This window comes from Fusarium oxysporum, chromosome 13 (assembly GCF_000149955.1).
Source record: "Fusarium oxysporum f. sp. lycopersici 4287 chromosome 13, whole genome shotgun sequence".
Lineage (NCBI taxonomy): Eukaryota > Fungi > Ascomycota > Sordariomycetes > Hypocreales > Nectriaceae > Fusarium > Fusarium oxysporum.
Genome location: NC_030998.1, coordinates 54,572 through 64,488, shown reverse-complemented (window position 1 = coordinate 64,488; position 9,917 = coordinate 54,572). Strand labels below are relative to the sequence as shown.

At 49.4% G+C, this 9,917-nt stretch overlaps 5 protein-coding genes across 5 annotated transcripts in view; 3 read left to right on the top strand and 2 right to left on the bottom strand.

The window, feature by feature from the left end:
- The window catches only part of FOXG_11904 (uncharacterized protein), a gene marked incomplete at its 3' end in the record, with an annotated part of 2,346 nt that extends 433 nt beyond the window's left edge, over positions 1–1,913 (bottom strand). Inside the window, exons 1-2 of the mRNA XM_018391637.1 lie at positions 1,245–1,913; positions 2–1,190 (exon numbers count right to left, since the gene is read on the bottom strand). Of these exons, the coding sequence (XP_018250325.1) occupies positions 2–1,190; positions 1,245–1,484 (1,429 nt within the window). The 5' untranslated portion in view covers positions 1,485–1,913. The remainder of the gene's footprint in view (position 1; positions 1,191–1,244) is intronic.
- Positions 1,914–2,381: 468 nt separating this feature from the next.
- Positions 2,382–3,517, top strand: FOXG_11903 (uncharacterized protein; the record flags this gene model as incomplete). The annotated part of the gene is made up of 2 exons (XM_018391636.1): positions 2,382–3,096; positions 3,159–3,517. The coding sequence occupies 2 exons, from the start codon at positions 2,382–2,384 to the stop codon at positions 3,515–3,517; spliced, it is 1,074 nt and encodes a 357-aa protein (XP_018250324.1).
- An 880-nt stretch (positions 3,518–4,397) lies between these two features.
- On the top strand, positions 4,398–5,766 carry FOXG_11902 (uncharacterized protein; the record flags this gene model as incomplete). The annotated part of the gene is made up of 2 exons (XM_018391635.1): positions 4,398–4,415; positions 4,477–5,766. The coding sequence occupies 2 exons, from the start codon at positions 4,398–4,400 to the stop codon at positions 5,764–5,766; spliced, it is 1,308 nt and encodes a 435-aa protein (XP_018250323.1).
- Positions 5,767–6,158: 392 nt separating this feature from the next.
- On the bottom strand, positions 6,159–7,197 carry FOXG_11901 (uncharacterized protein; the record flags this gene model as incomplete). Its single annotated transcript, XM_018391634.1, has 3 exons — positions 6,159–6,292; positions 6,349–6,918; positions 6,966–7,197. 3 exons carry the CDS (start codon positions 7,195–7,197, stop codon positions 6,159–6,161), a joined length of 936 nt encoding a protein of 311 aa, XP_018250322.1.
- A 1,168-nt stretch (positions 7,198–8,365) lies between these two features.
- FOXG_11900 (uncharacterized protein) lies at positions 8,366–9,916 on the top strand (the record flags this gene model as incomplete). The annotated part of the gene is made up of 1 exon (XM_018391633.1): positions 8,366–9,916. One exon carries the CDS (start codon positions 8,366–8,368, stop codon positions 9,914–9,916), a length of 1,551 nt encoding a protein of 516 aa, XP_018250321.1.
- Between the last annotated feature and the right edge of the window lies 1 nt (position 9,917).

The window sequence follows — 9,917 nt, the reverse complement described above, 5'->3', positions numbered from 1 at the left end:
GGATGTTCCTGCTGGGTCTCTTGGTCACGGATACCCACCACGACGGCTGTTGCTACGGCGGGATGGTCAAAGAGAACAGCCTCAAACTCAGCCGCTGAGGCGTGTGTACCGTAACCGTCGCCTACACGGAGTAGCTCTTTCAACCGGTCAACGATGAAGACATTGGAGTTCTCATCGATGTATCCGACGTCACCAGAATGGAACCAACCATCAGCGTCAAAGTCCTTATTAGCCTCCTCATTGTCCTTGTAGCCAGCAAAGCGAGCGAGACTATTCCTCACAAGAATTTCTCCTTGCTCGTTGTGACCAAGGTCCTTGCCAGTCTCAATATCGAGGACCCTGGCTTCGAAACCGTGGACGAGGGTACCACTTGATCCTGGCACAGATGAAGCCTCGTCGACTTGGAGGGCGATGAGGAGAGTCTCTGTAGTACCCCATTCAAGAGTCAGACGAACACCATTGAACTTGTCTTGAACTGCATCCCGGATCTTGGTATGGACAGGAGCTCCAGCAGATAGAAGCCATTTGATGCTCTTGTAAGTGACCCCGACCTTCTCCGACTTTGCGATCTGGGCTGCAAGCGGTGGGGTGACAAACAGAAAGGTGATGGCATATTTGTCGATGAGATGAAAGGTAGATTGGTCAAAAGGCTGAGTGAGAATAATGACAGGGATACCAAGAAGGATGTTCAGACCGAGGTTCAGCTTTGCATTGATTCCATAAGCGAAAGGCAGAGAGGACAGCCAGACATCCTTCTCGGGATCTGTGTCGGAGGGTACGGTCAGGCGGGTTGTGAGGAGATTGGCTGCCCAGTGAGCATGAGTTGTGAGGAACGACTTGACGTTGCCTGATGAACCACTGGTACGGTAAATGAAAGCATAGTGCTTCTCAGTTTCCTCGTGGGAGGAGAGCCTGAAGCCATTGAAGAGCTCATCTTCTTCGGCAAGCAGCTCTTCGACGTTGCTGATTCCCTCAGAAGAATCGTCGAGGCTGATCAGAGGAATGCCATTGAACGCTTCAGCTGCCGGCTTTGTGATAGATGCCAGGGTTGAGTCAGTTATGATCAACTTGGCATCAGCTTGTTCGAGTCTGGGAATGATGGCCAGAGCATCAAGTCCTTGCTGAACAGGAATTGGAGAGATTGTAGCTCCAGCTGCTAGTGCTGCAAAGAAAGCAATAGGATAATTTATCTGTTAGATGTCAGTTAAATCAGCTGCGTAGACAGGAAGGCAAAGATGGCTCACAGAGTTGTTGGCTAAAAATGCAATGACATAATTAGGCTTAATGCCGTATTTTTTGACAAGAACGCTAGCCAGTCGCAAGCTCTTGTTCTCGAGCTCTTCTAAAGTTAAAGTCTCTCCGGTGTTGTGGACCCGGTATAAGACTTTGTCTTTGGAATACTTCTCTCGAGCAGTGTTGAAGATGAAGTTGAACACGTCCGTGGACGGCGGGTCAACCTTGGGAAACTTTGACTCAAAGACCATCTTGGGGATAGTGGAGATTGTGACTTGAATTAAAAATGTGAAGAAAGTCTGATTGATCTCAAATCAAGGCATTAAATATTGAAGTTGCTTTGGTCTTCCACACGAGCCTTGGTCTCTGGCTTGTGAGGCATGTACCCCATCCATTTCGACAATCTCGTCTTCCTGGCAGAAAAGCACTTCAACAGAATTACATGCCGACAACTTACTTACTGTGTTTCAACATGCAACTGAAATTGACGCAATTGCGATGCCAACTTCCTATTCTCGTATATTTCCAGCGCGCTCCGAGCCCTGTAAGAGCTAATGCATATCACTCACCATCTCGAAACGGCTCGTGAAGATCAACTAGCCTTTCCCCAGGTTAGCGTAAACCATGACGTGGCGGTTCTAGCATCACATAGGCAGCTCGCGTTCCCAAATTCCGCGTCTACGCGACATAAGGGTCCTCGATGACGCGACCAGTCAGCGCAGTTTTAGTCGGACTTGCATGGATATACGGGTTATATGCATAAACTTTGCCAAGGGTTCATAGCTACTTCGCCGTGACAATTGCAGTGTACTCCCTGGTGCTGAACTGGTTCAGGGTATGCTGACAGGGTACCAGCTCCGATGCGGCCCGGATCGTCTCTACCACCTAAAAGCAGACATGGCTTGTGAATGACGGATGCCTACACGACTTTCCAATTGAATCGGCAGACACTTGCATGAGGCTCTTGTAGTAGGTGATTGAGTATGTGTTTAAGAAATTGTTCTAGTCTTAATCCATAAATCGGTCATAGGTCCAAATTTGAGAATTTGAGCAAGGCTTAACAGATACAGCAGTGTCTAGACTAAAACGACCAAGCTCTCATACAATTCTACCACAACGACTTCGTTTTTGTCAAACAATCTCTGGAAATGGCGTCAAAAGAAACTGCCAGTCTCCCAGTCATTGACTTTGCCAAGATTATTGGTCCCTCGATCTCCAGGTCGCCAGGAGTCCTGGAAGACAGCATTAAAGAGAAGCAAAAACTCTTCGACGCCTTTGTCAACGTTGGATTTGTGTACCTGTCAAACCACTCTATCCCAGATTTTGCTCGAGAGAATCTCTTCTCTCACGCAAAGAAGTTCTTCGCTCTACCCGTATCAGAAAAGGCAAAGGTCGAGACGGGGGAGTCCAAGGGCTTCCATGGATGGTTTTCTCCCGCTCGAACTTCAGGAGATTCTCGTCATTCTGATCTCAAAGAGGCTTTTGATGTTGGGAAGGAGAATGACTCAACGAGGCCAAATCAGTGGCCTGAGAACTGGCCAGAGTTCCGGGACGACATGAACTTCTTCTTTGAAAAGTGTCATGAGGTCCACCTTGTTCTTCTTCGTGTTCTAGCAGAGCAAGTCGGTGTCGACGGGAGCTTCTTTGAGCCCCATGTTGACGAAAAGGACCACTTCTTCCGTGTCATCTACTACCCTGAGACAACTCGAGCTGCGTTCAAAGAAAGGACCAGGGCCTCGGCACATACAGACTATGGTACCCTTACCCTGCTCTTCAACGATGAGAGTGGGGGTCTGCAGGTGCGCCGAGCCGACGGGAAGTACATCGATGCTCCACCGATTCCCGGATGCGCCATTATCAACGGTAAGCTACCGAACCCTGGAGAGATTCCTCTATGCAAGATGAAAATGACTAACCAAGAACAGTTGGAGATCTGCTGTCCCGCTGGTTCAACGACATCCTCATCTCTACCGAGCATCGCGTTGTGGAGCCGGTTCCCAAGGCTGATGCCGACGGCAACATTCCTGACATTATCCCGGCACGCTACTCCATTGCCTGGTTTGGCCATCCTAACCGAGAAGCCTTAGTTGAACCCATCAAGGCTTGTTGCACTGCCGCGAACCCGCAGAAGTATGGCGCAGTCTACGCAGGAAAGCATGTTGTGGAGAGATTGGCGTATCTGCATAAAAACGGCCAAAACACCACGACCTGGACTGATGATATGCAACGCGAGACGTCTGAGGCTGTAGCTAATGCTCCTCTGCTTCAAGCAGGTAGTGCATAATGTTTAAGCGATATTTTTAAATAGCCTCTTTATTTAAGTATTTCAATATCATCTGTGAAAGTCATGACATGAAAACAATTAACGTTAATGTAACCTCATGCTATTATTCATATTCTATGAACACGTGATATGGATACTTAGTTCACTACTCTTGGTCAAACCCAGCAAGGACATTTTTAGTACGAAATGGAAGGCAGTTCCTGTAACGCAAACCTCGCCCGCCCAGCTCACTATGCCGCCTGCATACAATCCCTCTCACGTCTGAAGAAAGCGTTGGCCAGGATTGTGACTCGACGTGCATATGCAGCCGTATTTCTGGCCAAGTGCCATGGTCAATTATGTCCGAGCAACACCTCCCCAACGATTCGGTCTGCCACATCGATGCAGTTCCAACTCCGACCCGCAGAAACTCTCCTCCAGGCCTTGCATTAGCGGATCGGGGCCTCTAGCATAGTCTGTTTGCCACGATAGCATCCTACAGGAAGCCCCCACGTCTTGCAAGGCACGTTTTGGTCAGCAGCGGAATGTAACTGGCACGAACTGGGAACACAACAACTCATGGCAAAATCACGCAAAATCGTGACATTGTAGGCCTACGATTGAGGCTCGTTTCTGCTCGCTGCTATTGACCGAAACCCAAGCCGAGTGTATGCCAGGAAGATCTCTGGTTGATTACATTTAGAAAGAGACTCCTTTATTTATTTCTTATGCGTAATTATTGAGATCAGCGATATCTTCAGAAATCACTTGTCTCTTCGACCTTATGCCGATATATTTTTCACTCAGAGACTCATACAATCTTTAAGTAATCCATTGATAAACAACCGTCGCACAATTGGACAAGTGGCAACCACTACGGGACATGTTACATACACCCGCGATGCATGTTGAGATACCGGTAAAATCTTTACCCAGGAACCAACTCCTACCCGTTGCCGCTGCTAAGATACCTTGATTAGACATACAACCTCCGGCTTTCTGCCGGTTACCGGAACCGAAAGTCCGCAGCTTCAGCGTTAGTCAAGGAAATCACGACGAATGGCAATGGGGCCATCCATTGGACGCCAGACTCATGGCGGTCAAAGTACGCTGCTCAGGCCGTAGAGTACAATGATACCAATGCCCTGGAGGATGTATGTGCATCACTCAAGCAACTGCCGCCTCTTGTTAGTCGCTTAGAGATAGAGCAGGCTCGTGTGCGCTTCTACCATGTTGCTCTGGGTCGTGGCTTCATCATCCAAGGAGGAGACTGTGCAGAGAGCTTCCACGATATACAGCATGATATCATCCATCGCAAGGTTGACCTGCTCCATCAGCAGAGCCAGATACTCGAAGATGCGATAGGAAAGCCTGTCATACCACTCGGACGTATTGCAGGACAATACGCCAAGCCAAGGTCAAACCCCCTCGAGGTGCTCCCAAATGGCGACAAGGTGCACGCATTCCGAGGCCACATAATCAACTCTGAGGGACTCGAGGATAGAAATCCAGACCCAAAGCGGCTCATGTTGGGTTACTTCTATGCCGCTGCGACGCAAAACAGCATCCGTCATGTCACTGGGTTGGCGAATTCAGTACCTGGGAAGGCATTCAACAAGTGTCATCTTTACACGTCGCACGAGGCACTTCATCTCCCCTATGAATCTGCTCTTACACATGAGTCCTATAACCTGTCAGCAACATCAATCTGGCTGGGTGAGCGAACTCGTCAACTTGATGGCGCCCATGTTGAGTACGCTCGTGGACTGCGAAACCCTATCGGCGTCAAAATCGGTCCAACAGCCACAGCAGCAGACGTTATTGCCCTCCTTGACACCCTGGCTCCCGATACTGCACAGTATGGCAAGGTCACCATTATCACTCGCATGGGACATGGTAGGGTCGGACAGGTACTTCCTGCCATCATCAGAGCAGTGCAGCTCAGTGGCCATCTACCGATTTGGATGTGTGACCCGTGCCACGGTAACACATTCACTACGCCAGATGGAACCAAGACTAGGAGGGTTGAAGACCTGTTGGCTGAGCTTGAGGAGACATATGCTGCTCATCGGAGTCTTGGGAGTCATTTGGGGGGTATCCATCTGGAGCAAACGGGAGACGATGTCACAGAATGCTTAGGTGGTCCATCCTGCGAGAACGAGGGAGGTTTGAAGGCTTGCTACGAGTCGTTATGTGACCCTAGGTTGTCGGGCGAGCAGGCGTTGGATCTGGTGCAACGCTTCGCCGAGTTTGTGAAGAACTTTGGTTGAACATTGAGCAACATCCACTCTTATACTTACCTAGCGGCGGTCGCAAATTAAACCTATATCTCTAAGCCAGTAGCAACTTTCATATGTGCCATTACTTGCGTAAGAGTTAGATGTTATAAATAGCAAGGTTAGAGTTATCACACAGAGCAGAGCTCTTAACAACATTGAGACCGCGACGTGCTACGAATATTGAGTCTTTGTATATCGCATTCTGGCCATTAACAACTCTGACTCTGTTCAAGATGATATAGGGACAAAACGTCTGTACATGGGTCAATATGAGACATCAAGTTCAATTTGTATCACTGTTATGAACATCTCGGCAAGGTGGATCTCATTGAATGATAGAATAAAGATTCATACATCTATACGGGTCTATCTTTCTTCTCTCATTAAGCCAAGGGCTTTCGTCCATACACATAATTGAGCTTAGGTTGATAGCCGTACGTCTTAATCTCGACCTCTAAAGCATCGAGGAACTCATGGAACTCCTTCGAATTCGCTGCAACCCCAGGAATGCCACCTTCTGTAACGCCATAATGTTAGCATCTGGCGTTTTTGAAAACGACACGTTCGACTCACCAGGTATCTTCTCATCCAAGGTCCTGAAGCACTCGACCCAGAGCTCAGCCGACACATTCCTCTGGTCCTTGGATCTTGCGAGGGCGCCATAGCCATGATTAAACTGGACCTTGCGAACATCCTCCAAGCCAGCGTCCCGAAGGAGCCCCTCGAGCTTGTAAGCAATATGGATGTCCATACCGAAGCTGGCGGTAGACCATTCCTGTAGAGCGGCTTGTTTCCTCAGTTGAGGCCTGGTCTTCTCGTCTGCCAAATTATCGGGATCAATCCATTCAGCCTCGACGAGCTGTATATAGCCGCCAGGCTTTAGAGACGCAACAAGGTTCGAGATGACACGAGGCCACTCGGCAGACTGGATACCCCAGATAAGCAGCCTCTGGTTGATCACGTCGAACTTGGAGGACCAGTCCCACGAATGTGGAAAGGGAGTTCTGACATCATGGCTCCGAAGCTCTACCTTGTGAATCGCACTCTCATCTGGTGCTGGGAAGAGATCAGATCCAATGTCGACTCCATAGAGCTCCAGGTGGTGTGATGGAAGTTGGCGAGGCAGATCGCGTAGCCAGAAGCCTACGAATGTCAATACTAGGGATAGGCTAAGAGCAACAGACACTTACCATCAGCAGCACCCGAGTCCAGTACGCGCAAGGACTTCTTCTCGTGTATGGATGGCACTACGAGCAATTGACCTCCCGTGGTAGTATTCATGAAGAGGTGTTGGCGGTGGAGCCTCTCAATCTCTTGGGCATGATGAGGTAGCATGTAGCTTCCTTCTGTGCCTGAGAATGGTGCCAGTGGCGTCGAAGCTGTCACAGCACCAGCCACGGCACTAACAGTTGCAGTAGACATTTCGCAAATTGGGGTTGGTTGGTATCAAGGTACAAAGTTAAGAGGGACTAGTTAGTCTAACTAGCAGTTGGAAATATTTGCTATTTCTGTGGTATTGATCTCTTTAACCGTATTTAATGAGATTAACATAGAAGTACTACATCTGTCTACGAATTCGAAATGATTGTGGTGAAATATCGCAATCGGGACTAAGTATCACCCTGATTAAGCTGTCGGCTATATCTGGAAATATTCACAAGCACATAATCTGTATCCAATTAAGAAGCAGATACACCTTCGTAATCCCCCACATGAATGCTCCTGCAGATATCCTGCATGAGATTTAATAAATCTACCAGAATTGATTTACTTGCTTTTCTAAATCGGGGCAGCCCCACTATGCCACCCAACTCCGATACTCTCGGAGTTGAGCAACCTTAAGCTGCCACAAATCTCCGAAGCTAAGCACGCAATTGCGTGCCAAGTCCCTATTGATGGCGCCAGACCTCCTACTGGTGACAATTAATACCATTTTGGCAAAGCTCTCGATGGCGCTTTAGCTGACCTCTCTCTGCTGAGCTACCTTACCTAGTATCTCTTAGCCTGGAATGAGCACAGCGAACAACAGCTTCAGCACCAGCAGAGACTACACGAAATTTGACTCAGCCCAGATGAGACTACCTGCGAATAAGAAAAAAAAGCACTGAGGGCAGTATTTGGCTCAACCAACAGCAGGACTAAGGGGCGTAGCGAGGACCAACACTTGGTCAGGGCCATCGGACATCGACAGACAACACGCCCCGAGGACCCGTTGTGTTAAGCCTCACGCGGGGATGTTTTAATGCCAGAGATTAATCTCCATTTTCGTTGCGTTATTCATCAATCATTTTGGCCATTCCCTCACATAGCCTCTCGTGCACGCGGCCGATTCCCTAGAACGATATCCAGACGTAAGAGTAAAGAAAAAACGATTATTTACCTTACAAAAGTCCGTCTATGCATCCAGTATTGGGGCCATATTTACGCTTCAGACACAGCCACATCGCATCCGCAACCGACCAAGCTGTCGGTACAGTCCATCATTCGGTCCTCTATCATAGCCCTGCCCCTCTTCCTCGTCTGCTCTGCTTTCCCTCGAATCCTCTGCCTACCCTTGATCCTCTCCATCCATATGCTACTGGCCCGTACAATGGTCTCCGCTATCACTCCTCCCCCTTCCTCCGCCGCGCCCTACCGACTCGCCAACCTTGCAAATCTCACATTGGGCTATACTGTCTACCCTTCGTGGACTCAGAAAGACGGACTTGTTGCCATGACATCTCCCCCGTCTCCTCCCTACAATGATGATTCTTCGAAAGCTGAGCGCTATCCTCTCATCATAAACAATGCGCTCTATACTCCGCCCGGAGTTTATAGTGTCCGACAGTTGGTCGCCACCACGTCGCCCCTACTCGATGTTATCATATCTCGACTTGGTCCAGATGGACCAAACGATATCCCTGCTCGCACTGTTCTCGTCAATGGTTTGGCCGCTTCTCTTGCAACTACAGGTAGAGAGTCTACACTGCCACTGGTCCACTCGTCCCAGGATACTGCGCGCAGGGAAATTGTGATCCAAGCAAACAAGATCGCAAAGACTCTTGTTGGATACGTCCACGAAAGCATCGACCCTACCAATGCCAATCCCAAGATCCGGCTCCGAAGCCCCTGTGAGGGGCATCTCTGGACTCCAGCGGTTGCAGGCCTTCTGCTTGGCCCTCGAAGCGACTCCCAGTTGATGGAGCTCTATAACGAGTGGCTTCATCGCATGATTCTCCTGCGTGACAGCTTGATTCCCTTCGAGAACTACGACAAGGTGCCTCTCGTCATTCCCCGAGACTCGAGCCGAGGCATCCGCGATCTGGAGGAGCCTCGGAAGCTCTTCCTTGTACACTGCTTAACAGGTACGATCCAGCATGTTGCCATTGTCGATCTCGCCAAGGTCTTCACGGCTCGCCATCTCCCTCGAGGTGGCTACGGCTTCCAGTACTCCCAAGGCCTGGTTTTGCCAGCTTTCTTGTCTGGGTCTACTTCTCTTCACCTACTACGTTATCATCCAGCCCATGTCTATGACGTAGAGAGCGAGGTATTGTTTGACTACGAGCACAAGGAATACATCGACGCTCCCAGAACAGAGCTCGCAGCGAGTGAAGCCGTCTCTGAGGACGGTAGCTGGAATCTACCCTCTCTGCTAGGAGTTGACACCAGAGTCACCGAGTCTTCTTTGGCCATCGACGCCGGGAAAGACGCTCTTCGACGCATTGTCAAGCTACGCCTGACGCTTTACTCGGGGAAATCTGTATCTGTTGATCTCGGCCAGATCGCCCGCGGCCGGCGTTACGCATATGAAGTCAAAGCGGACAAGGGATCTTCAAGGGGAACATCATCACCTATTCTCAGCGCACTCTCGGCCCAAGGCGCCAGTGGCATCCACAAGACAATTGTCCACGATGCAGCGGATATCCTCTCGAGACCTGGACTTGTCATCTCACCCCGGGTAAAGGACGGTCATGGAAATACAATCCATATCATTCCCACCTCAGACCCCATTCTCAAGCTAGCGCTTCTGGGAAAGTTCTATCCTGAGAATGTTATCCTATCGAGAGAAAAGGATAATATAGATGCTTTGAGCAAGGCTGGCAAGGGATTCGCGGAACGCCTTGTAATCTTGGACCGGATTAATGAGAAGGCTTTAAGCTAGC